The sequence below is a fragment of the Oryx dammah genome, unplaced genomic scaffold (genome assembly GCF_014754425.2).
Source record: "Oryx dammah isolate SB20612 unplaced genomic scaffold, SCBI_Odam_1.1 HiC_scaffold_26, whole genome shotgun sequence".
NCBI classification, from domain to species: domain Eukaryota; kingdom Metazoa; phylum Chordata; class Mammalia; order Artiodactyla; family Bovidae; genus Oryx; species Oryx dammah.
Genome location: NW_024070210.1, coordinates 79,003,075 through 79,029,684, shown reverse-complemented (window position 1 = coordinate 79,029,684; position 26,610 = coordinate 79,003,075). Strand labels below are relative to the sequence as shown.

Genomic DNA, 26,610 nt, shown 5'->3' with positions numbered 1-26,610 from the left:
AGGAGGGCATGGCAACCGTCTCCAGTATTCTTGCATGGAGAATCCAATAGACAGAGGAGCCTGGTGGACTACAGTCCATGGGGTCACAAAAAAGTCTGAAGCCACTGAGCATGCACACATGCAAAGGGCATCAAGAGAGTACCCTAGGTCACTGGGAGAACTTAAGAACTGAGTAAGTGTAGGACAACGAGGTACTTCAGGGACTGAGGCAGGTGGGGGGAGGAACTGAGGCTCTGAGTGGAGAAGGTGCCTGGAGGCAGGCAGCCGTTGAGGTCCTCAGGGTCTGAACAGGCAGTCCCAGCTCCAACTCGTTCCCTGGCCCCTCCCCACTGCCGGCCAGAGTCACACATGTGTTTTCCTGTTTTCCGTTTCGGTCCCCGGAGTCACCCTCTGCCTTTTCTGCTCCTCAGAGTCAACAGTTACTGGAGCTTGAGCCTTACCCCTTGTTCCCTTTCCCAGCACTGGCCCCTCTTCCAGAGTGCTGGTAGCTCCTCCTTGCATCTAACCAAAGGTCTCAGACAGGTAAGTGATGGAATGGGAGGGACAATGGGCGAGAGGGAAAGTGCGTACCAGACGAGAATGGAGTGAGTCCTGAAAATTGCTTGTTTCCTAGCCTCAGCCCTCCCAGTCTCAGCCCTCTGCCCTGAGACTTCAGCCCTATGTTAGTGGAAGCCATGGTCATTGAAGTAAATACTTTCTCACTTGTTGCATTTTTTTTTTTAAGGGACTGTTGTAGTGAAATACAGAAAAACAAATGGAGAATTGGGGAGGGAGGAGCTGAGCTTCCAGCTTGGAGAGATGGGGGGAATTCAGCTGTAGCAGAGTGTGTCTGTTTTCTGTTTCTATTGTTTGGGGAGCCAGTCCAGTCCGGCTGGAGCTAGGATGGCAGGAGAGAAAGTACCTGGGGGAGAAAGTACCTTCTCACCTTAGAGAGAAAGTATCTGGCGGAGAAAGTACCTTCTCACCTTAGCAACCTGAGCTTGACTGAAGAACTGTATGCTGGTTCCTGGAGGAAGTGTGTTTCAGTTTTGCCATTCACGGGAGGCGTTAGGGCAAGGGGCTTCACTGGCTGCAGTGCCTGGCACTGCCTGCTTTGAGCCCTGCTTCTTGTGTTTCCTGAACCCCTGAATCTGAAACTTCTTCTGTTGGATGAACGTGTTGTCCTGTAATCTCCACTAGGTCCTCAGAGATGCATGCACCTCAGGAATACTGGTTATCTCCTGAGGTTCTAGACTCTGCAAGATTCTCTTGAAAAGCCTGGGGTAAGAACAGTTCAGGGCAGGTCATGCTGGTCCCAGGGTGCCTGAATGGTTGGAGGCATTACCCTGAGAGCTGGGGTCTTAGGAAGGAATGTGAACCACCAAGGATGTGTGTTCCTGCCCACAGAGCTGGTGCTGGGCAGTAGTTGGGAAAAGATGGGGCATCTTTTCTCTCAAGTCAGCCTCCTCTGTGGAGTTTGAGCAGGTTTATTGAAGAGTAGGCTAAGAGGATTCTACTCTTATAGATATAGCATTTCCTGGTGAGACCACTAGGGTGTGCTGTTTGCTGGAATGTCAGTTTCACCCCCAGTGGGTGATGAAGATTTCACTTTTCATGTAGGACCAACCAGGAACTAAACCCTGCACACGTCTCTCCCCACTTACTGTCACAGGTTCCCCTTCCCTCGTCTCCTTCATCCCTTTCCACTATGTCCCATTAGGACACGTGCCCATCCTTGGTGCCAGGGAATTTGATCTTAAAAAGCCTGGCATGATGATGTGTTTCCGTGTGTTTTGTTTGCTTTAGAAGTGGGCAGCCTAGCAATAGCAGCACTGCCAGGAGGACTTGTAATTGCCTCTCATCCCTGCAAAGGGATGAGAAAAGGAAGAAGCAATTAGGAAGGAGATGGACAGGCTTTGTTGGAGTCTTTAGCCTGGACTTCAGGCTGAAGGATGGCAGAGACTTTCTTTTATTCTAATCACATCCTCCTCTAGATAATTCATTAGGGAGCCATCTAAAGTGCTTTCTTGCCTAAGAGGAGGGCTAGAGACTGGGCAGGTCAGAGTGGGTGGGGAGGCTGAAGAGACAGAGCTTGGGTTGTGTTGGCAAGCCTGCCCACCTACCTTGCTACTTTGGCATCCTGGGAAGTGACTTAGTGTCTGCCTTATGGGCTGCTAGAGGAATTAAATGAGATAAGGCATGTAGATGTTTAGCAGTGTTTCTGGCTTAGGTAAGTGCTCAATAAATGACAGTTATGGCAATCTACTCCAGTACTATTGCCTAGAAAATCCCATGGACAGAGGAGTCTGGTAGGCAACAATCCACGGGGTCGCAAAGAGTCGGACACTGAGCGACTTCACTTTCACTTTCACTGTCATAGAAGCATTTAGCGGGGAGCTGGGAGAAAAGGACAGTCTTCTGGATGGATTTCAAGATGTTTTTGTGAGGGTGGCTTGGGAGACACGTGATCTCTGGGGAGGCTAACAGCAGAATCAGCTTCCTGGGGAAAAAAAAAGTTTAAAGGACTAGATTGGAAGGTTGTAGGGTGGAGATAAGGCCCCCTGGGGCTTTTTAGATCTTAGTTTTCTGATAAGAGGCTGTGAGAGGGCATGAGAAGGGATAGAAAGACAGTTGCATTTCAAAATGAACACATTTCTATTGGTAAAAGAAACCAGGAATACCAAATTTATTTTAAGTACTCTCTAAAAAGGGCTTCCCTGGTGGCTCAGAGGTTAAAGCGTCTGCCTAAAAAACAGAATTTTTGCTTTCCCTCAAATGCTCAACTTCCTCTGTTTTGGACCTCTCCAGTATAGCTCTGGAGAGGTTCTTTCCAGAATAAAATTCTGGAAATAAAAATTCTTTCCCCATATTTTAAGGAAATTGGAGTAAACTTGTATTTGGGGAAGGTGTTTGTAGGAATTTATGCAGAGATCCTGGTATATTTTCTCAAGGATGAAAGGACATGCGAGTGGGCCACAGATCCAGCCAGAAGTTTGAGTCTCATATTTTGATCTTGGAAGCAGCCTGGGCTCAGCCCTCGGGTCATGGCACAAATTTCGGGCAGCCACCGTCACTGTATGTGGGGAAGTATGCAGAGTTCTCTTAGGACACTCGATCACGAGTTGGACTGTACTTACACTTCTCTAATCTGCATGTGAACAAACCTCTGTTCACAATGTGCCGCCTTCCTGCCTTTCTTGTGGGGGGTGAGAGAAGTCGGGCTAAGGTGGGGCCTGGGGGACCAGGAGAGAGGGCTGTGCCTTCTTTCTCAACGCAGCCCTGTCCTCAGCTGATTTGCTCGGGGTTGGGGGGGGGGGGGGGCGAACTTCCCTGGGGTTGCAGAAACTGCACTCAGCTGACCATCGGTCCTTTCTTCTGGGCCCCCAGTCCTGGAGCAGAGCTGACAAAGGAGATTCCTGAGAGCGCGCCTTCTTATCACAGAAACTGCTGAGCCAAGAGCTCCTAGCCTTCCTCTTCTCGATGCGAAAGGCCAGTGAACCTTGGACCCGGACAGTTGCTTAACACCCCTCTCTCTTCCTCCCTCCTCCCTTCTTGACTTCTTGATTTGACTTAAATCCACAAGCATTTGCCTAGCCTTTCCTTTTACTGAAACGCAGGAGGGATCAGACCACAGCTCCCAGAGGCTGGTCTCTGTGTGGTTGGCTGCTGCCGGGGCCCTGCTTCCTTCAGGGCTGGGGAGTGAGTGTGCTTCCCCGCTTCCCCTTAGCCCTCCTCATCTTGCCCAGTCTCCCTTTACTGCTCTGCCGCGTCCAATCGCTTCTTTTCCTGAGAGCCTCTAGCCCTAGGATCTGTCCACTTGCTTGGCCAGTCTGGCCCGTCTTCCTCCTAGCTTTTGCTGCTCTGAGATGCCTGGCATTTGCTACCCCTTCAGCTGTTTCCTTGCCTCGGCTTTGGTGTTGTCTCTGCAGCGGCAACACCTGGGTGGGGAGTGGTCATCAGCAGCCTCTAGCCGTCTCTAGTTGGGCTGTCCATTTGGAGCATCGATCTCTCATCCATACTTTTTTTGGGTGATGCAACTATGCAGAGTTTTGATGGCTAGAGGCCTGCAGTACTAGGGGTTGTGGTACCTGGGAAAGGAAAAGCATGGAAAAGAGAAGGGCCTGTCTTCTTTCTGGATGGGGCTGGGCTGCTTGGGTTTGCTGAGACTGAAGAGTTCAGCTAACGGTTGTTTCATGGCTGTGAGTTTCCAGAGAAAGAGATCTCTGAAGCCTTTAGGTTTGCCAGAGCCAGGGTCCTTGGGTGAAAAGGGCAGTGTTGTGTTGAGAACCCACAGGTTAGCTGCTTGCAAGTTCGGTTTCCAAGGTTGCATCTCATCACGTGACAGATGAGGCTGAAATTGGAGGGAAGACAGACTTTTAGGGGGTAAGGCTGAAACAGGCTTACGTCATGATAGTGACACCTTGGAATTGCCAAATTGCTTGTCTTCCTGTCTCCAGTGAGCTCATAGAACCAGAATTTGGTTTTCTATTTTGTAAATCAGGAGGGAAGCGCCGGCCTAATGAAAAACATGTTTTCTCCCTGGGGAATGAGTGCCTTTCTTTCAAGATTCAAGTTGGAGTCATTTTGATGAGCCAGATGGAGAAGAGATTCCAGAGGCAAAAGGTCCCCGAAATGGTGGGCATGGGTGGATTGCCTATGCTGGCTTCTGGGGCGCAGAGTTCTCTGTAACTGCCAACCTGATATATATCTTCATCTTTCTTCCTTAGAGGGCAATGCCAGGAAGCTGGTGAAGGCTTTCTTCTCCTCCACTATGGTTGACGGCGTTAAATACGAAATGGCCTCCCGCCATGAGGAGGATGCCACCCCTTTGGCCAGTGAGGCCAGCCCCAAGCTGGAGCAGGTGAAGCTGAAGAAGGAGATCTCGCTGCTGAATGGCGTGTGCCTGATTGTGGGGAACATGATTGGTTCAGGCATCTTTGTCTCCCCCAAAGGTGTGCTCATCTACAGTGCCTCCTTTGGCCTCTCCCTGGTTGTCTGGGCAATAGGGGGCCTCTTCTCTGTCTTCGGGGCACTTTGTTATGCAGAACTGGGCACCACCATTAAGAAATCTGGGGCCAGCTATGCCTACATCCTTGAGGCCTTTGGGGGACTCCTTGCCTTCGTCCGTCTCTGGACCTCGCTCCTCATCATCGAGCCCACCAGCCAGGCCGTCATCGCCATCACCTTTGCCAACTACCTGGTGCAGCCCATCTTCCCAAACTGCTTGGCCCCCTATGCCGCTGTCCGCCTGCTGGCTGCTGCCTGCATCTGTAAGTGGGGCTGGGGCAGAGGCTGGGGTGTGAGTCAGCTTAGCTGATAAGGAGCTGGAAAGGAATGCCTCGGACAAACACTTTTGCTGTTGTTCATGTGTGTGCTAAGTGTGAAAATTCAAAGGGCTTCAGTGTCCAAAAAAATAAATCCTTTCTTCCAACTTCTCACTGTAAACATCATTAACAGTCTCTGCCCTTGCTGACCTTTACCTTTAAGAGATATAGTTTTGTTCTGTTTTACAAAAATGGGGTTATAGTACACATATATTTCTACAGTTTTTTTTTTCCCAGAATTTATCAGTGGTGTTCTTTTTGACATACAGATCTACTGAAAAAAAAAAAAAAGCTTCAGGTTATTCCATGTTAATTTTAAGGCTATATTGTTTATTTAACCAATCAGGCCTGTGTTAATGGCAATTTCAGTTGGTTCCAGTTTTTCAATCTTACCAATAACACTCGCATGAATATCCTATTTTGTTTGCATGAGTTTTTTGTGGGCTAGATTCTTTTCTTTTTTTAAACTTATTTTATTGACGTATGATTTACAGGGTTGTGTTAATTTCTGCTGTACAGCAAAGTGATTCAGTTATACATACATATAGATTCTTTTTTATATTCATTCCCATTATGGAATATCACAGATATTGAATATAGTTCCCTGTACTATACAGTAGGACCTTGTTGTTTATATGTTCTGTATATAATAGTTGTGTGGGTGTTAAATTGCTTCAGTCGTGTCCAACTCTTTGGAGCTCTGTGGACTATAGCCCACTAGGCTTCTCTGTCCATGGGATTCTCCAAGCAAGAATATTGGAGTGGGTTGCCATGCCCTCCTCCAGGGATTCTTCCCAACCCGGGGGATTGAACCCACATGTCTTACATCTCCTGCATTGGCAGGTGGGTTCTTTACCACTGATGCCACCGGGGAGCCCATGTATAACTGACGTCTGCTAATCCCGAGCTCCGGTCCTTCCCTCCTCTCCCCCCTCCCTCTTGGCAAGCACAGGTTTTCTCTTTGAGTCTGTTCATTTGTGCCATGTTTTGGATTTCATATATAAGTGATTCATATGCTATTTGTCTTTGTTTGACTTCACTTTGTATGATAACCTCTAGGTCCATCCACGTTGCTACAAATGGCATTCTTTCATTCTTTTTTATGGCTGACTAATATTCCATTGTGCATATACGCTGCATCCATTCATCAGTCAATGGACATTTAGTTTGTTTTCATGTCTTGGCAATTGTGAATGGTGCTGCTATGAACACAGGGCTTCACGTATCATTTTGAATTACAGTTTTGTCCAGGTATCTGCCAGGAGTGGGATTGTTGGATCATATAGCAACTCTGTTTTCAGTTTTTTTTTTGAAGAACCTCTATACTGTTCTCCATAGTGGCTGTACCAGTTTACATTCTTTGTGGGCTAGAGTCTTCTTCTTCTTTTTTTTTTTTAATATTTATTTATTTGGCTGAGCCAGGTCTTAGTTGCAGCATGTGGGATCTAGTTCCCTGACCAGGAATCGAACCCTGGCCCCCAGCATTAGAAGCACGGAGTCTCAGCCACTGGACCACCAGGGAAGTCCTTAGATTCTTAAAGCTATCATTTCAACCTACCCTGGCCTTTTCTCTATCTCATAAATAGTATTTAAATTTGTACATTTAGCAAAGCCACGTGGAAGTGCCCAGGGGCTGATCCTCTGCAGCCCCATATCTCAGCTGCCTCTGCTCTGGAAAAGTGCCCTCCCGGGGTGGGAGGCCCTAGGGCCTCGGAGATCCCTCCCTGGCCCTGCTGTGGGGAAGTCATGGGGCAGCCATGGGGCACGGGCGTTTGTGTCAGGTACAGCTGAGTGTGCACCTGGTGGGCGTCGGCTTGCTGGATCAAGCCTCTCAGTCACCCTCCTGTGCTCTTCCCTTTCAGTTTTTCCGCCGCCCCATTTCACTCTTAGCTCCCTCTCCAGCCTCCCTCCCATGACGGTTGTGCAGAGAGCCGCTGTGCTCTGTGGGTGCCTCCTGTGCTGCGTGTGCCCATGCGTGGGCTTGGGCTGTGTGTGGGGCTGTGCGTCATGCTGACTCTGCTCAGGGAGGGGCAAAGCCACTGCCCTGTGTTGTAGGAAGGGAATTTTCCCTTGAGGTCTTAAATGCAATCTGTAGTTTTCTCTGGCATCATTAACAGATGATTTGGTAGGATGACTTACTAGTGAAACTAATTTTAGGGTCTGTTGGTCTTGGAGTCCTCTCAGACGTGGGCATATAGTTACATATGTTGTGTAGAGTAAGGATTATTCCACCTAAGTAGGATTTCCAAGATGGCTGCATTCCTTTAAGCCCTGGAATTCTACTTTAGCTGTCTTGATTGAAATCTCTTTCAAACCAGCGCTATGTATTCTTGCCTGCATAATGTGACTCGTGTGTGTGACTCAGGGTCACCCCGCTGTACATGTCAAAGCTTATATGACTGAGGCCTTTCCAGGCTCCTGGGGTGGGGATAAATATTTGCTTCTTCAGTGGCCTCAGAGGACTGGCTTGACTTCAGGGCCTCAGGTTTTCTCCTTTCATGATTTTGATCTGTGTCTTCTCTGACAGCTGTTTTCCCTTGATTCTGACCTTGGGCCTGCCTTCAGTAGTCTTTTTAATTTGCTGCTTCTAGTTTGGGAGTCAGGAGGTACTCAAACTCTTGTGCACTAGGTACCCATAGGCACACATGTGCGTCCTCCTCAGAATATATGTTAAGTAGCCACAGTTATGATTAGTCTGGACAGCTCCCTGGTTAATAAAAGACAGAGCTTTGTGCCTGGTTTTACGGCATATATGAGATAAGCCCGATAGAGTGAAAGCATACCAGACTTGTGTTTGAGGCTGGCTCAATAACTGTGTGTAGTGACTTGTTATTTCCAAGGTTCTAGGAGCATGACATGGGATTCAGTGAAAATCATAAATCATGACTCAAGTATACCGTTTTAATGATTGTGATGTTTAAAATTGCCCTCTCCCAGTTGCTTGTAGGACTTTGTTCTATCTCTAATAATCTTCAGAGGCACATAGAGATCTGCAAGAAGGTTCAGAAGGGCAACTGAGATTGTAAGTAAGAATTTAGGGGCATATGATTCATGAGTTTCTTCCTTCAGCTTTTGTTTAATGAGCACTCAGTACAAGTCAGTGGAGTAGGGAATGGCAACCCACTCCAGTATTATTGCCTGGAGAATCTCATGGATGGAGGACCCTGTCAGGCTACAGTACATGGGGCCACAAAGAATTGGACATGACTGAGCAACTGAACACACACAGTACAAGTCAGATGCTAAGACATTCTGTCCAGATAGTATCTAGGCAGTAATATCTCATTTATCTAACCATAACCCTTAAGGAGTGGCTCCGTAGGTAAAGAATCTGCCTGAAGTGCAGGAGACCCGAGGTCAATCCCTGGAGCCGGACGATTCCCTGGAGAAGGAAATGGCAACCCACTCCAGCATTCTTGCCTGGGAAACTCCGTGGACAGAGAAGCCTGGCGGGCTACTGTCCATGGGGTCGCAAGAGAGTCAGATACGACTTAGTGACTAAACAACAACAATCCTTCAAGAGAAAACCTAGAAGTAAGGAGAGGAAAAGATTTACAAGCAATCAGGAAAGAGACACTCTAGGAGCAGACAAGATGGCTTTCTTCTTGTGAGGAGGAGTGCTTAGGAAGATAGCGTAGGGACTGTGATGTCTGCACTGAATTTTGAATATATATGTAGCTGTCTCCTCAGACATTTCTCACAGAGGGAACTGCGTGTGAAGGTACTGGGTGCAAAAAGGCACAGAACCAGTCCAGGTTCAAGAATTCCAGGTGGTTGATGTGGCTGGAATGTGGGTAGGAGAAGGGTGAGAAGGGAGAGTCTGGGAATGTAGCCTCAGGGCCAGCTTGGCAGGGGCCTAAACAGGTTAGACTTTATCTTGTTAGCAGGCAAGAATTTTTGACTTTAAGTGGAGACATGAAAAAAAAAAAAAAAAAAGAAGTGGAGACATGAAGTCAGAGTTGCTTTGAAGAGGAACTCTGACTTTGTAGAGAATGTTTTTGAAAAAAGTGAGGGATAGAAGGTAGGGAGACCAGGTTAGGGAGGTGAAACCTGAAGAGTGGTGAAGGCCTACACTGTAAGGGAGATGAAGGAATAGATAAAGAAATAGGGGTAGAATTTCCGATTCTGGTTGTGGAGGACATAGGAGCTCTCAGAGATGATGCTAAGGATTCAGGCTTGGACAGATGGAAGGTTGATGGGGTTAGCTTCTGAAATAGGGAGGTGGGCAGTCAGTCATGACTGACGAGGTTGAAGGGGGGTGTCTGGGGCTTCTGCTGAGCTGTTCATATGCCCTTTCAGGAGCCATGCCTTTGTTGTGACGCAGAGTTGTCGTCTTCCCACCAAGTCATGCTTACCTGGGTTTCCCTGGTGGCTCAAGTGAGTGGTAGAGAACCCACCTGCCAATGCAGGAGATGCGGGTTTCATCTCTGGGTTGGGAAGACCCCCTGGAGAAGGAAATGGCAACCCGCTCTTGTATTCTTGCCTGTAAAATCCCACAGACAAAGGAGCCTGTTGGGCTACAGTCCATGGGGTCCCAAAGAGTCAGACATGACTTAGTGAAGGTTGTGTCCGTGGTGATGTCAGCCTATTAGTGTACATGGTGAACATACCTGTGTGGTTTCTAATGACCAGAAGTCATATGTTCATGATCAAGACACCCCTTTCCTAATACTATAGTCACTGGGGAACCCATCTATTAATTGTAATCCGGGAATTGTTTGCAGGGCGTGTAACCAGAACAAAGAAAGTTTTGACTGTTTGAGGAAAATTTATTGAATGTGGTGGGTTCTATAAAATATGGAGCTGAAAGGTTAAGAGCCCTTCCTGCAGGGAGCTCACAGTCAGTGGACTAGAAGAGCAAAAGTAGTCAGTTGTATGTGATGAGTGCTGGGAGTGGGTGGGGTGGGCTAATGAGTGCTAGGAGCGGGAGATGAGATCCACTCTCAACAATGAAGGATGGAAAGAAGTCAAGGGGCCCATGAAACACCCACTCACCACAGCCCACAAGGCCAATGCTATCTGACAGTAAGTAACTTGCCTCAGACCTCTTGCCCCGACTCTCTGCTCCAGCTTCTGACCTTATTGCTTTTCTTCCAGTTTGCATGGAATGTACCTGCTTCAGGGACTTTGTACTTATTTTTCCTTTTTTCTGGAAGACTCTTCCCCCAGATACCCTTAGAATTTATTCCCCCACTCCATCATGTCTTTGCACAAATATTACCTTGCTGAAGGCTTGCCTTGTCTAAAATGCTTACTCTCAGTCTTCTAGCTGGTTTATTTTTCTCTGTAGAGGCTTTTTTTTTTTTTTGGTCATGCAGTGAGCCATGCAAGATCTTAGTTCCCTCAAACAAGGATGGAACCCGTGCCCCCTGCAGTGGAAGTGCGGAGTCTTAACCACGGGGCTGCCGGGGAAGTCTCTTGTCTATAGACTCCTTACCACCGGACATTGATTATGTATTTGCTTATTGTCTCTCTCCCTCTAGAGTATAAACATCATGAGAGTAAGGACTTGGTTTTGGTCACTACTGAGTCTCTGGCACCTTGATCAGTGCTGTGTACTGATGTCTGCTAGGTACTTAGTAAATATCTGTTAATTGGAGAAGGGGCAAGGAATTCTAGGCACAGGGAAAGGCAGTGTTAAGGGACAAGGTGAGAAGAAGTGTGGGGGTGTGGGGTATGTGTGGGGGACTGTGGGATGTGAGGGCACAAGGGGTGTAAGGGGTTAGTGCACAAGGCCAAACCTTCCTAGTAGGTTTAGATTTTCTTCTGAAGCATACAAGGAGCTGTTACAGGATTTGAAGGAAGAAGGGACATAAGAGCAAGGCTGGAGGCAGAGACATGGGTTAGGAAGCTCTCTTAGGGATCTAGGCAAAACTAGAAAAGCCTGAACTAGGGCAGCAGTAGGTGAGGTGGACAGGATAGATAGGAGAGTATTAAGAAATTATAACTGGTGCAACCAATAACTCTTACTGGAATGTTTCGCGTAAGAGAGGCAGGTGATGAGGAAAACATCCACAAGCCTGTGAGTCTGTGCCACAGGGGCTTATAATCCACTGTACACCTAAAAGAGAAACAGAGAGGAGCTTGATACATACTTCTTTCAATGATGAGATGAGGTTTCTGGTTTGGGCAGCTGGTAGGTAGTGGCATCACTTATGGGGAAGGGGAGGAGAGAATCAGGTTGAAGATGAAATTTACTTGTAGGATGGTAGGTGGGTGTGCCCTTTGGGAGCTCAGGGAAGAGATGGGGCTGAGACTGAACATTCAGCAAATATTCACAAAACACTTGCCATTTTCCCAGGACTGGTCATTGACTTTATGAAGGTCTCAGTGTGTATTGTGCTTGTGTGTATGCAGGATGGGTAACTCAAGATTACCGTAGATCATGATAAGCATTGTGATTTTCAAGGCACAGGGAGCTACAGGAGGAAAACTGAACTAGCCTAGGGGTTTGAAAACTCTCTAAAAGGAAGTTTACACTGGCACCTAGATGAACAAGAATTAACCGAGAGTAGAGAGGGAAGAGGAGCATCTCAAGCAGCAAGAACGGATGTATGAAAACTTGAAGACAAGAAAGGACATCTTTGAGACACTGAAAGTTCAGGTTCAAGTTTTCTTGTTTTTGTTTTGGCTGCTTGGCATATGGGAGCTTAGTTCCTTGACCAGGGCTCAAACCTGGTCACCCCCTGCAGTAGAAGCTTGGAGTCTTTTTTTTTTTTAATAAACTTTATTTGTTTACTTTTAAAAGATTTTTACTTATTTATTTTTGGCTGCACTGGGTCTTCGTTGCTGCACCCAGGCTCTCTCTAGCTTCTGTAAGCAGGGACTGTTCTTCATTGCGGTGTGCAGGCTTCACATTGCAGTGGTTTCTCTGCCTGTGGAGCACGGGCTCTAGGTGTGAGGGCTTCAGTTGCCCCGAGGCATGTGGGATCTTCCCAGACCAGGAACTGAACCCATGTCCCCTGCATTGGCAGGCAGATTCTTAATACCTGCACCACCAGGGGAGTCTCAGGGGTTCAGGTATTGAGTTTAAGGTAGGAAATGTTGAGAGTTGGCTTGTAGAGGTAGATGAAGGTCTTTCAGATAAGTTGTTCAGGTCTTTATAAACTGTTCTTGTTTTTTATCACTGTGTAACAAATCACACAAAACTAAGTGACCTCAGTCATTTTATTCTTTCATGGTTCTTCTCAGGAATTTGGAAAGAGCTAAATGGGGACAGTTCTGGCTCAGGCTCTTATGTGATTGTAGTTAGATGGTGGCAGGAGCTGTAAAACAGAGGAATGTTGAAGCAGATGGGGACTAGATGGGCATCTTTTTCTCAAGGTGGGTTGTGGCTTTTCCCTGTGGTCTCTCCTATGGACTATGATGAGCTTCCTCCCGTAATGACAGCCTCAGTGCAGTCAGACTGTTCTACTTGTGACCGAAGGCTTTAAGAATGAGTATCCAAGCAAGCAAAGTGGAAGTTGCCTTGCCTTTTATGACCTAGCCTCTGAAGTTGCATGGTATCCCTCCTGCTACAGTACTATGTGGGTAGAAACATTCACAGAATACCATCCAGTTTCCAAAGAAGAGGCACAGACCCTATCTCTTGATGGGCAGAGTGTTAAAATCACAGTGTATGAAAAGCACACATGGGATGGGAGATATTGCCTAGATATCTTTGGAAAACACAATCTATAGCACATGCTTTATTAAGGAGTTTGGTGAGTTGCCTCTTTTTTTTTTTTTGATGTGGGGCATTTTTTAAAGTCTTTATTGAATTTGTTACAATGTTGCTTCTGTTTTATGTTTCGGTTTTTTGGCCATGAGGCTGTGAGGGATCTTAGCTCCCCAACCAGAGACTCAACCCACACCACCTGCATTAGAAAATGAAGTCTTAACCACTGTATCACCAGGGAAGTCCTAAAAGTTAGGGAGAAATTACATTTTTTTCCTGGACCTTAGTTCCCCACCTAGGGATTGAACCCGTGCCCCTTGCATCAGAAGGCAGAGTCTTAACCACTGGACCACTGGCAAAGTCCCTTGGTGGGGTTCTTCTAAGGCAGTGAAAAACCTCTTTGGGCTTTCAAAGCAGGGGAGTGATATTTGTGATTTAGATTTTAGAACTTGTGATTTTTAGAAAGATTATTCTGACTTTGCAGGATGGAAAGCAGGGAGACCAGTTAGGAAGCTGTTGCCGTGATCTTGAGAGAGATGAGAGATGATGAAGTGATAAATGATGGTGGCTTGGACTGGAGTCATGTTTTAGGGATGAAGGGACTGGTTAAGACTTGGATACCGATTAGGTACAGGTAGAGGTTGTCGATGATGATAAGATACTTCGATCTGGCATCTGGCTTGGGCAACTGGGTGAAGGGTGTTGCCATTTACTTATGGGGGAGCACTGGAGGAGCAGTAGGTTTGCTGGAAATTGTTGGGATCAATTTGTGCCTGGTGATGCTGAGTAGGTGGTTGGATATTCATATGTATCTGGAGTCATGACAGTTGGGCTGGTGATATACTTTTGGGAATCATCAGTGTATAGCTGAAATCATAGTAGGAGATGAGATCATCCTAGGAGAGAATAAGAAAGGGAACAGAAAAGGGCTTAGGATATACTCTTAGAATTCTTCAAAGAGGAGAGCAATTTGAGAAGTCAGTGGCCGACAGTGTCCAATCTGCTAGGAGGTCAAGCTAGATAGGACCAAGTGGAGTTGAATTTATCAACATGAAGATCAACTGGTGATCAAAGTCAACTGGTGACTTTGGAGAGGGAACTTTCAGGGCAATGAGGGTAGAGTTAGATTTCAGACAGATGGCTTATTCATCCTGCAAGATTTATTGAGTATCTACTCTATGCCTAGTTCTGGGTTAGGGCCTGGGGATACAAGGATAAGTGTGACCCAGTGTCGACCCGCACAGAGCTCACAGTTGATGGGAGAGACAGATATGTAAAGTGTTCAGAGGAAAGGCAGAGCTCCCAAGAGAGGTTGGTTTGCGCTCAAAATTAGTCTTTTTTGGAAGAACTGTTAAGTAAGATCAGGAGTAGAACAGCATTAGACTTGAGAAGAAGGACGTCAAGGAGCATTTTGGCAGGTTTTTCACTGGAGTCATGGAGCTGCATTGTGGAGACAAGGGCAGGTGAGGGAATGCAGGTGTGCTTTCTAAAAGATGGACTCTGCAGGCAAGAAGGGCAGTTGTTAGAGGCAGGGACTCAGGCTGAGGGAGGAGCTTATGGGGAAGACAAGCCTGCCTTATGTTGGTTTGGGGATGTATTTCTCAACTTGGTTGAAGTATTCTTGGCCTACAATGAGGCCTTCTTCATTGGAATGCTTGGGTGCCCAGAGTCAGCATCTCTGTCCCTTGAATGGTACACAGCATCCCCTCACCCCTTGTGGTGCAGGGTGGTTAAGACCATGGAATCAGGCAGGTTGAATTTATTAGCCTTGGTTTCCTCATCTGTAGAAGGGGATTCTACCTCTAGAAGCATGATCTATACTTCTACCATACTTTCATCCTTTTCGTCAGTGACAGTTTCAAGAGAGCAAATAAAGATTCTGCTTCTTTCGGGGTGGCATGTATTTCCTTTACAGGCATAATCTTCCTTTAAAGCTGCTGATGAACTAACTAGTATTGGGAATGGATCTTGGAATCATTGATCGATTATTGCATAAATAAGTTGTTTGTATGCATGGGTGACTCCGCTCTTTGCTGATTTCATTGTTAGGATAATTACATGGTACCCCCTCTGCCAGGAATTCCGCCTCCCTTCCCTCAACCCCAGCATGAGCGTCTACACTCGGTCCAGGTAGCAATGGCCCTGGTGTCTAACTGAACCCACTTTGCTGCCCCAGAACGGATGGGTTGCCTCTCAGTGACTTTCACAGCACCTGATTCAATATTTTAAAAACTTATTTACATGGCTGCGCCCGGTCTTAGTTGCACCATGTGAAATCTTCAGTCTTCGCCGTGGCATGTGGGATCTTTAGTTGCACATGCAAACTCTTAGTTACATACGGCATGTGGGATCTAGTTCCCCAACCAGGGATTGAACCAAGGCCCTCTGCGTTGGGAGCGTGGAGTCCTAGCCATTGGACCACCAGGGAAGTCCCAGGGCACTGGGTCTTAAACACAGAGTCTGCACAGGGTCTGGAATATGGTGGATTCAGGCTCAACACATGCTTGTTGGATGGGTGGGTCCATGGGGGGATGAATGGATGAGTGGATGAATTCTGAGTTCTGAAGGAACCTTGCTGTCCTGTCCAGGGTGCTATAAATGGTTACTTTTCCCAGCCAGAGGGGTGTGCATTTGGCCTCTCCTGAAACTAATTACTCTGGCTTCTAGGAGCTCTTTGAGGATTGCTTCAGTTCTTTGCAGCCAGAAACCCTGATGCCCCAGAGGGCAACAGTCCCACTCCCTGGCCCACATCCTTGCATGCCAATAGAGCATATGGTATAGTGCAACGTGTACAAGTCTTGGAGCTGGCCAGTGAGTAGCCTCAGTTCCCTCAATTGTAAGATGAAGATAATAAACCTACTCTGTTTGATTAAATTAGATAATGTATGTAACAGTGTTGGGATTCCTTGGTGGCTCAGACAGTAAAGAATCTGCCCACAATACAGGAGACCTGGGTCTGATCCTTGGGTCAGGAAGATCCCTTGGAGAAGCAGCCCACTCCAGTGTTCTTGCTTGGGAAATCCCATCAACAGGGGAGCCTGGTGAGCTGCAGTCCATGGGGTCGCAAAGAGTTGGACATGACTGATCAACTCACATACATGCACACACGTAAGAATGTGAGTGACATAATTGTCAGCCAAAAATGGTATCTGTTGCTGCAAGTTATACTCACAGTCATATACATCTTGTTAATTTCTAAAACCTTGACTTTCTGTATTCTGTCTTTAGATGATTAAAAGCAGTTTTAATCTTAAGTAGCTTCGAGATCAGCAGGGATGGTGAGACTCCTCTTCCTCTTTGAGGGGGAGGTGAAGGTGGCGTTGTTAGGACTAGGTGTCCAGAAACCCAGCTGACTGACTGCCCTGACTGACTGCCCTTTCTTTAGAGCCAATGTGCTTTGGTCCATTGTTTATTTATTTATTTTGACTTCTGGCTTTTGGGAGTTCCCCAACCAGGGATTGAATCCAGGTCAGGGCAGTGAAAGCCTGAGTCCTGACCACTAGACCCCCAGGGAACTCCCTGCTTTGGCCCACTGTTAGCAGCCCTGGATGTTTCTGCTCCTGTCTTGCCTACACTCACCCTCCCTGTGACCCAGTTTTTTTGGTCTAGATCTTTGCCTTTGGGTAGTGGGACGCTTTATCTCCTGTGTGTTCCGTACCAGTCGGCTAGCAGCACACATGTGGGGCTGGAGGGGGAGCTGTGAACAGACTGATATCTTTAGTATCAGATAGTCTTGGTGTCCCTGATCCTTGACCCTTGTGATCTGTGTGTAGTAAGTGCTTTTCTCAAGAGGAAAGGGTTATATGTATGCATATAGTTGATTCCCAGGTGGTGCTAGTGGTAAACGCAGGAGACGTAAGAGATGTGGGTTCGATCCCTGGGTTGGGAAAATCCCCTGGAAGAGGACATGGCACCCACTCGAGTATTCTTTCCTGGAGAATCCCATGGACAGATGAGCCTGGTGGACTACAGTCCATGGAGTCCCAAAGAGCTGGACACGACTAAAGCAACTTAGCAGCAGCAGGCGCTTTTCAGCGAATGTCGGCTGGAGGAATGAACAGAAGGTCCGGCTCCATGTTCATCTTGGCAGAGAAGGGCATTGCCTGCTCTTGGCTCTCAGGGTGCTGGTGGTGCAGATGGCTGCTGTGGGCTGAGGGGAGGGCGACTGCTTGAGCTGCTCATGGACTCCCGAGGACCTCAGATCTCTGAGAGCTTTGGCCCCCGCCCTCGGGCAGCTTCTTCTGGTACCAGAACCACTGACTTCATGTCCTTGCGGCTAATGAGGTGGAACAGCCAGACGCTGGGCCCCCAACTGCCTATTGCCCTTTGAACTTTCTGCTTGGAAGCTGGTTGCCTCTCCCAGAGGGGTTTTCCATTGTACATTAGGGGCGAGGAAGCTTACATTTCATGTTCCACATTGATAGCAACACAGGGACTAGAGTCGTTCTGGGAGGGGGTCACCACGGACCTTGGAACAGACCTGTCACCAGCAGGGAGGGTGGTGGGGCTCTGTGCTGGCCTGAGCCCCAAGGCTTTTCAGGGGTTCACCTTACTCTCTTTTCCTGTTCTCTTTCTCTCTGTCTCAGAAGAGGTTGAGGAAATGGCCTAGAGGAGGCTGGTAAAAGAGCTTGGGCCCCAATCTCAGCTGAACATTGGAGTCACCAAGGGGGTTTAAAAAACATTGCCCCATCCTCTCCCTCTCCTCTTCATCAATCAAATAGCTCTGAACCACTGGGTAGAAGAATGGGAATAGACTTGGAGGACAAGGCTTGAGGAAGCAGAAAGTTGCTGCTGAGAACTAACTGGGGCCTTGGGAAGAGAGGTTATCAACTGGCAGCATTAGAATCACCTGGGGAGCTTTAAAAATATACCGATGCCTGGGCTCCACCCCAGAGCCTGGCTTCTTTGGCCTGGGTGGGGCCTGAGCACTGGACTTTGTTAAAGCTTGTCAAGTGATGCCTGTGTGGAGCCAGGAGAGCTAAGTGAGGGTTTGGGCTTGCCTTGATCTGGGTAGTTCTGTATGTGAGGATTTTGTTTTGTGATGAACTAAGGTAGCCGGAGGCAAGCAGATAACCAGACTCCCCGAGGGGAGCCCCATCTCAGCCCTTCTGAGAATTGCAGAGGTGGAGGCCCAGAGCTGCAGGTTCACATTCTTTGGGCCATTCTGATGCTGACTCGGGCCTGCTGTCCCACTTCTTAGAACCTGAACTGGACCTAGCTGAGCAAACCAGTAAGAATCCAGTTAACCAGGACTCGCTAGCTTCAGGATGGGAGCTGATGGAATGCTTTAATAGGCGAGCCTGCCCGTTTGCTTGTTCCATCTGGGCGGTGCGGAGCCACGGAGACTGAAATGCTGAGTCCAGTAGGCAGAGTGGGAGGGATCTGATCGAGTGACCCACAGGGTTTATGCTCTGTGTGTCTTCCTGCCAGATGCTGTCACACATGATGCTACAGTAAGCAAAATTTCTGTAGCCTGTAAAGGTAAAAGAGTTTGAGGGTCATCTGTTATCTGGGAAATACAGTGGCTCCTTGGAAGGAAGAAATAACCCATCAAGGAAGCTAAGAAGAAAAAGGGATTTTTGAGATGCAGAGAGAGTCCTAAACCACCATCAGAGAACAAAAACCAAAACAAGCAGTGGTGGGACTTCCCTGGTGGTCTGGGGGTTAGGACGTGGTGCTTCCACCGCCATGGCTCTGGGTTTAATCCCTGGTTGGGAAACTAAGAATCCCGCAAGCCATGTGGCACAACCCAGAAAACAAAACAAAAAGCAAGCAGTAGTAGAGAAAGGGGGGAAAACTTGAAATGTCTGGCTTAAGGCAGCAGATCTGAGGTTATTTTGGAGAGCTTACATCTGGTCCTGCTGAGGACCCACTGTGGTAGTGTACCCTGGAGGCGTCTGGTGTTTGCAGGTGTGAATGTTCCATCTAAGGGGCCAGGCTGCTCCGCAGCCATTGACTCTGACTACACACAGCCTGGCCTAATGCAGAGACGGGTGGTTTTTCTTGAGGATCATGTGACAAAGAGCTTGCTCACCCCAGTTAAGCCCAGGGACTGCCATCCTGTTGTTGACCGTTGAGGAATGAATAATGTCACCAGTCAGAAGACATGTGAGACGTGTCACGACTGACTTTGAAGTCTGAGACAGCAAACTGAGTGGCAGGTGAAATCTTCATCTCTGTCATTTGAAGGCTGTGAATGTGGAAGAAAAAGAACACAGAACTGAGTGCTGAAATGTAAATGCCAAGACACCCAGAAAGAGACACTCTGGTGAGGAGCAGATTTCATAGAGATTGGGAGAGGTGCATTTAATAAAACTTTGAACTGAAATTTTAGAGGAAAGGAGAAAAATACACAGATAAAAGTATTCATCTGGGTATTTTGGAGGCTATGTGATATTATAGGGAAAGAAGAATAAAGGTGAAAAGTTGCTCAGTAATGCATTTGTAGAAGCTAGAAGACTGGGAGTGATGCTTTTGGACTTATCAGCATTCAGTGAGGCTAATAAATACATTTGCTTTTTACTTTTACTGCGGGAAGAAGCAATTTCATATTTGATCAGAACATCACAGTGAAAGAGCACGCGTGTATGCTCAGTTGTATCCAACTCTTTGAGACTCAATGGATTGTAGCCCACCAGACTCCTCTGTCCACAGGATTTTTCAGGCAAGAACACTTGGGTTGCCATTTCCTTCTCCAGGGGATCATCTCGACCCAAGGATCAAGCCCACATCTGCATTGGCAGGAGGTTCTTTACCACTGAGCTACCTGGGATGCATACCTTGTTCAAAAGTGATGGACCTATAGAAGAGCTGAGATTGCTGTAGTATATCAAAGAGAGGTACTTGTATGAGGATATGCGGTAATAAGGGATGCCTGCTCCCTCTGGGATTGATTGCAGTGAGAGGGAAATTTTAGGACCAAGATTCAGAAACCTGTGGAGAGGATTTTCCCTCTCCTTTTTTACTTTCCCTGCAAATGTAATGGACAATACTGTCTGCTACTGCTTCCAGTTCTCTCCCTACAGGAGGGCTGCTTCTCACAAGTAAGCAGGAGAAGTCTCTTCCTTCCTCATTACAGATATGTGGCCCATCTCTTAGAAAGGGTGCCAAGGGCCTACCCTCTGTTAATCCCGTCTGCTTACTATGGGAGGAATTACTACATGGTGCTGTTAGAGGGCTCTTGGGTTTTACCTAGGGATTTCTGCTGAAGGTTTCCCTTAGTAAAGAGCATGGCAATAAACCCCTCACCCTAAAGGAAGAAGCGTGGTAAAGAGAACAAGAGGACAAAAGCAAAAAGAAGTGGGAATGATGTAATTATGGGCGTATACTGCACAGCATCAGATGAGAATAATAAATATTTTACTGTCCTCTTAAGTACAAATCATAAAATTTGTACAAAAGGGAAATATGGTAGCAATGGAAACTTCAATTCCCTGAGCTTCTTTGGCTAAAATCAGTTGCCTTCTATCAGGAGCAGTACTTCTCTACATTAAAAAAATGATTTGTTGTGGAAATTTTCAGATATACAAAAGTAGAGCAAATTATACAATGAACTCTAAGGGTTCAAACACCAGGTCAATGACTGTCACCACTGGTTTATCAGTGTCTATGCTCCCCCCAGTCTTTCATCACCCACCACTAGATTATTTAAATCAAATCCAAAACATCAAGGTATGTAATCCACAAAGACTTCAATGTGAATATATAAAGGATAAAGATTAATTATTATTATTTTCTATAACCAGGGGAAATGTGGAATCCTTGTGAAGAAGTGACTATGCCTTCTCAGAGTTGGTACTTCCCAGAAAAAAAAAATGCTAAATTTCCTCCAAAATGTACTCTAAATTTTAGGCAAAGAGATTGCAGGAAAATTCAGGACAAGGAATTATAATTTTATAGCCAGGGAATTAAAAACAACAAAGACCAGGGTTGTCTTCAAAATGAAACTCTGATAAAATAGTGACATTATCTTTTTTTAGAAAGAATAGGAGAATCATCCGAAGAAGACATGTGGTTGAATTCACTGATTTTTGATGACCTTAGATTTTTTAGAAACAAGATATACAAGAGGTAATGAGAGATGACATAATCAAGACTAAATAAATATAGGAGTGGCCCAGACCTGTGAGGAGAGTGTCCTGAAGGTTAATAAACTAAGACCTGAAGAAGTGACTAAGGTCAACAAAAGGTTCTGAGAGCAATGTTCAGAGTCAGAAGAACAGGAGAAAGGCTGGATGCCCTAGGGTCACTTAGATCTGTGATAGTAGATGGTAGAGAGAAAGGAGACACCACAGTCCCACTTTTTCTCTAACTTTACCTGCAGAAGAATTGCTCACCTTGGAAAGGGTTCAATAAAAACCCAACAAGCCAATAGATCTAGGCCAACAAAGAAACAAAACCAAGAGAGTTGAGGTAGTAATAAAGCATGTCATTGCTTTAAATGTTTTTAACTACCCACTTACAATGGACATGAACTTGGGCAAACTCTGGGAGATGGTGAGGGACAGGCAAGCCTGAGGTGCTTCTGTCCATGGGGTCGTGAAGAGTCAGACATGACTTGGTGACTAAACAACAACAACTACCCCCTTCAAGCAAATGGAAAGGATTTATAATTAGTTGTGATGACAGTGACCACTAGGCATCTCCAGGATCTTGGAGAATAGGAAGGGTGTAAAAAGGAAGCTATTGAGTGATGTATTAGTTTTCTATTGCTGTTGTAGCAAATTGCCACCAATGTAGTGGTTTAAAACAACACAAATTTATTATCTCACAGTTCAGTAGGTCAGAAGTCTGAAATGGGTCCCACTGGGCTAACGTCAAGGTGTCAGTGTTGCTGGGTTCCTTTCTAGAGGCTCTAGGGGAGATTCCATTTTCTCACCTTTTCTAGCTTCTAGGGACTGCCCAGATTCCTGGGCTCATGACCCCCTTCCATCCTCAAAGCCAGCTGTAGCTAGTCAAGTCTTTCTCACATCAGAAGTCTTTTGCTGACTCTTCTGCTTCTCAGGGTCAATACTATGCCCACCACAAGTGATAACCTGGCTTTCCAAAAAAAGAGAAAGAGGTGGATTCTGTGCATTCTGCACTGGTAATCTGAGGTTGATTCCTGCCCAGATTCTAGGCTCATCTGTTAAAACTGGTTAGCAAAATATGAAGGGAAGAAAGGAGGATCTTTAATAACCTGGATGGATTTGCTAAAAGCAAGCTAACCTCAATTTTAATTTTTTATTCAAGTGTATATATAGAGAAGAAACAGTGCACATTTTATAAGTGTACAGCTTGATGTGTGCTCAGATTGTAGAAAGCAGCCCCCTGAACCTTTCTTGTGTTCAAGTCACTTCCCCCATGCTCACCATGCACACTTTAAGGGAAATCTCTGTTCTGATTTCTAGTAGCATAGATTAGCCTGTTTTTATGTAAATAGACACAAAGGGTATGTCCTCTCGTGTCTGGCTTGTTCACTTAATGTTTGTGAAGTATATTCCAGATTTTGTCTGTGGTTGTAGATGAGTCATTTTTATTGCTGTGTAGTACTCCATTGTATTCATTTAGCTACTCTTGATTGGCATTTGAGTTGTTCTGTTCTGGATTAGCCCATGCAGGTACTCTCCTTGCTTTTAGTTCTAGAGTTGACGCTGGGCCTTATTGCTGGAACTAGCCTCCTTCTCTAGGTGTCCATGGAGACTAGGTTTCATGCCCATTGAGGAGCATCTCTTTAGAAATTATAGGAGTGACTTCTTCACAGTTGCTTCTTCCTCCAAAGCAGGGGTCAAAGCAGGAATGGAGGTGCACCTGAGCCAAGGGTCCGAGGTGATTTTCAGGCCATCTTCCTGTGGACTTGGCCCAGCACTGGGTGGAGACTGAATTGTACCTAGGAGGGTAGGGCATCCCTGATCCTTGAGGTTAAATGCCCTTGTCCTTATATTATCCTAACCCTAGGCCCTACCCCACCCACTTCCTTGCCTCTGAAGCAGGAGGTCAGGCTCCACTTCAAGAACAGTGCACTTGGCTGGGCTCCGGGGCCACCGGTCAGCTGTATCCGCTGCAGGTGGGGACAAAGAGCTCAGTCAGCACTGCTGCCTGCGGGACCCGTTTCCTGCTCTCACGGCCAAGAGGCCCTGGAGGCAGCTGAGCGCTGGGGAAGATGAGGGCTGGCACTCTTTCCAGAGGATTCCCTTTTTCATTCAAACCGAGCCTCCCATGCTCAATACAGAGAGCAGATCAGGGGGTGATGGTGGGTCCATGGCTGAGAACAAAGGCTCAGGAGTCGGGGAGGAGGAAACACTGGTGGTCAAAGGAATGGATATGGAAGTAGACTAGAGAAGCTGTAGGGATTAAAATGTAAACGACCCCTGTATTTTCTTTTCAGAATTTGCTGTAGTAAAGGGTAATGGGTCGGCTTTTCCCAGTCTAGCTCCCTGGACAGAGCTGAGAACAGAACCTTGTGGAACGTGGCTACAGACTGACTCAGAGCTAGAGCCAATCCCTAAAGCCTCCCGTCCATTGATGCTGAGGGCTAACCATGAATTTTTTTTTTTAATTAAAAAAATGTTGTCTGCTTTGGGTCTTCGTTGTTGTGTGGGGGCTTTTCTCTAGTTATGGTGCTCGGACTTAATGCCCTGAGGCATGTGGGATCTTAGTTGCCCAACCAGGGATCAAATCCACATCCCCTGCATTCTTAGGGGAAGTCCCTAACTGTGAATTTTAATTATGGGATCCTGTTCCTTTGTGAATGTGGCAGCTCCAGTTGTCCTGGTGTTTCTAATCCAGCCTGGCTTAAGTTATATTTGTGTGTCAGCAGCAGAGCCTGAGGGTAAGGGGTGGAGGTTACAGGATGGGGAGAAGTGGCATGAGGGCTGCTGAATGGCTGGAGGCAGAAGCCAGTGGGGAGTGAAGGATGAGTGACTGGCTGAGGAGGATCAGCAGATCTGAAAGATTTGGCCATTTTGTGGGGGTGCTTGTGGTGACTACACACTTGTGTCTTTAATTATTAACTTAACACTGCATTGGCCTGGAGTTATGGGTGCATTTTTGCCCAGCCCTGTGATAAGGTTTGGTTGTTCATTGTCTTATTAGGCAGAAAGGCCTAATGTTTGTTTGGGACAGGAAAGCCCCCTTTCTGGAAGAACAGAAAGAGACTTGGGCACTGAGGGAGGGGGAGACAGAAGGTGAGACAGCTTGGTTGCTCTTTCCTGCCCCTCAGGAGGAAGTAGTCCTGGGCCAGAGTGTGTTGAGACCAGGACATAAAAAACCAGGATGGCTGGAACCCTAAGGGCCACACCACCGCCAGAATGGAGGCAGGGAGTTTCTGGGGCTGAGCTGGGGGCCAGAAGCGGGCAGGCGCAGTGCTTTCTCTCTGGGAAGGCAGCCCTCCTCCTGGTGCCCCAGTTGCTGAGCTGGGAAGGAGGGAGCAGTGCCGGGCTCTGTTGTACCGCAGCAGGAAAGCTACGGGGTATGTGCCTGCCTGCTTGTTTAAGAGGTTGGGGGGGGGTGTGGGTTGAGGGACATTCTGCTGAATTTCAGAATTGTTTCTTTTGATTTTCTCCCCCCTCCCCTACCAACCCCTGCCGCATCCTGGGGCTACTGGTCGACCTCACAGCCTGTTTGGGCTTCTGCGCTCTAGAATTTCTTCTTTTGAAGTAGCGGATTATAGGTGTTTTTTTTTTGTGGGAGAGGGATAGTGGATTTCTCTGATATTCTGATGGAAGTTATGGACCCTTTTTCTTAGAAAAATGCATATACTTTGGACATATGAACATAACACTTTACAGAGAATTCCAGGCCTTGTGGAAGCCCTAGGTTAAGAACCCTGGCTCTAAGGGCAATCCATGAACTTCACTGGAGCTCCTCCAGGTAGAGTTTGCCTCTACCCCAGGGTGGCAGGACTTGAGGAACGGCCATGGCTCTCACTTTTGCCTTGTCCACTCAGGAAAAATGCCCCGTTCCCTTTGTATAGGGACCTGTTTTAAGAATCTTTCCAAGCGTGAAAACAAGCAGCTGAACAGGCCAGCAGAGGCAGGAAGTCTGGCCTCCAGCCTAATCCTGGTCACACATCCTGACCTGCTGGGCCAGACACTGGATAAGTTACAGCAGGGCTCATCAAGGTTAACAGTGATCCACAGCATGAGACTGTTTATTCCTGGGCCCACATAAGGGGCTACGGGGCTGGAGATGCGGAGAGACTGTGACTTTTCAGAGCCAACAGCCAGAACACATCACTAATCCTGTTCTGCCGCCAGTTGCCTCCTATTGCTGTGAGCACATTTGTGTGTAAGCAGATCCAGTCACTTTGTATCTCTTATATAACTGCTGAGTGTGTGTATGTGTGTGTGTGTGTATTGCTGTGCACCCAGGTGCTCAGCAAGTGCCTTTGAATGATAATGGTGAGGAAATTCTGGGCAGAGGTTTCCAGTGCAGAGCAGGTCAGAGCCCAGACACCTCTGTCTTTGGCCAAAGGGTCTGTTTTGGTGATGGGTACTAGAAAAATTGCTTGGGGGGGCTCTAAGGCCCTCTGGATGGTGGAGTCAGTCACCAATCAGCTTTGTTTTTCTTTCAGGTCTCTTAACCTTCATTAACTGTGCCTATGTCAAGTGGGGAACCCTGGTGCAGGATGTTTTCACCTACGCTAAAGTATTGGCACTGATCGCTATCGTCATCGCAGGCATTGTTAGACTTGGCCAGGGTAAGAAATAATAGTAGCAGCAACTCACGTTTGTTAAGCATTTTCCATGAGCTGTACTCTTCTAAGTAGCCTTTGTGCACGATTTCATTTAATAGGTACTGTTATTATTCCCTTTTATTTAGGCCATGCCCCACAGCTTGCGGGATCTTAGTTCCTCCACCAGGGATTGAACCTGTGCCCTCTGCAATGGAAGCCTCAGAGTCCTAACAACTGGACAGCCAAGGAGTTCTCTAAAGTCCCTAGCTTAAGTGCATGCTGGGTCCTCAGTCATGTCTAACTCTTTGTGACCCTATGGATTGTAGCCCAATGGGTTCCTCTGTCCATGGGATTCTCCAGGCAATAATACTGGAGTGGGTTGCCATTCCCTTCTCCAAGGGATCTTCCTGACCCAGGAATCGAACCTGGGTCTCTTGTACTGCAGGCGGATTCTTTACTATCTGAGCTACCAGGGAAGCCCCAGCTTAAATCATGGAGCTGAAATCTGTACCAGGCAGACTGACCCCAAAACCTGTCCCGTCGTGTCTACGCATGCTGCCTCTCAGGGGAGGTGGATCTTGAGCCAGCTTTTGCAGATTGTCGAGTCCAGTGCTGTGGCAGTGACTGTTCTCCCCCTGGGAGTGGGCATGGACAGAAATGAACCTGTGGTACTCACTCCTCTCCCGGTTTCCGGGTGTGAACGCCTGTAACTACTCTGTTGACTGGGCACACTGAACCCTGCCCTTCCTCCACTCCGTGTCAGCTGTGTGGTGTTAGGAGGGAAGCAGACAGAACTGCGTCACTCCTGTTCTCTAGCCCTCGTGCTCTGTTGTTCTTTACCCTAGAAATTCACCAGGGTCCTTCCTATTAGGATCCGGGTGCTTGGAGAAGGAAATGGCAACCCACTCCAGTATTCTTGTCTGGAGAATCCCAGGGACAGAGGAACTTGGTGGGCTGCTGTCCATGGGGTCACACAGAGTCGGACATGACTGAGC

At 47.1% G+C, this 26,610-nt stretch overlaps 1 protein-coding gene across 5 annotated transcripts in view; it reads left to right on the top strand.

Annotated features, from left to right (window-relative positions):
• The window catches only part of SLC7A7 (solute carrier family 7 member 7), a 33,252-nt gene that overhangs the window by 1,995 nt on the left and 4,647 nt on the right, over window positions 1–26,610 (top strand). For 2 of the 5 annotated variants that reach the window (XM_040227203.1, XM_040227201.1), the window contains 3 exons: window positions 411–522; window positions 4,707–5,249; window positions 25,514–25,639. In XM_040227203.1, coding sequence (XP_040083137.1) covers window positions 4,751–5,249; window positions 25,514–25,639 — 625 coding nt within the window. In that variant the 5' untranslated portion in view covers window positions 411–522; window positions 4,707–4,750. Of the gene's footprint in view, window positions 1–410; window positions 523–3,572; window positions 3,679–4,706; window positions 5,250–25,513; window positions 25,640–26,610 lie in introns of those variants that run through there. The other 3 variants (XM_040227202.1, XM_040227204.1, XM_040227200.1) reach the window with 2 other exon arrangements.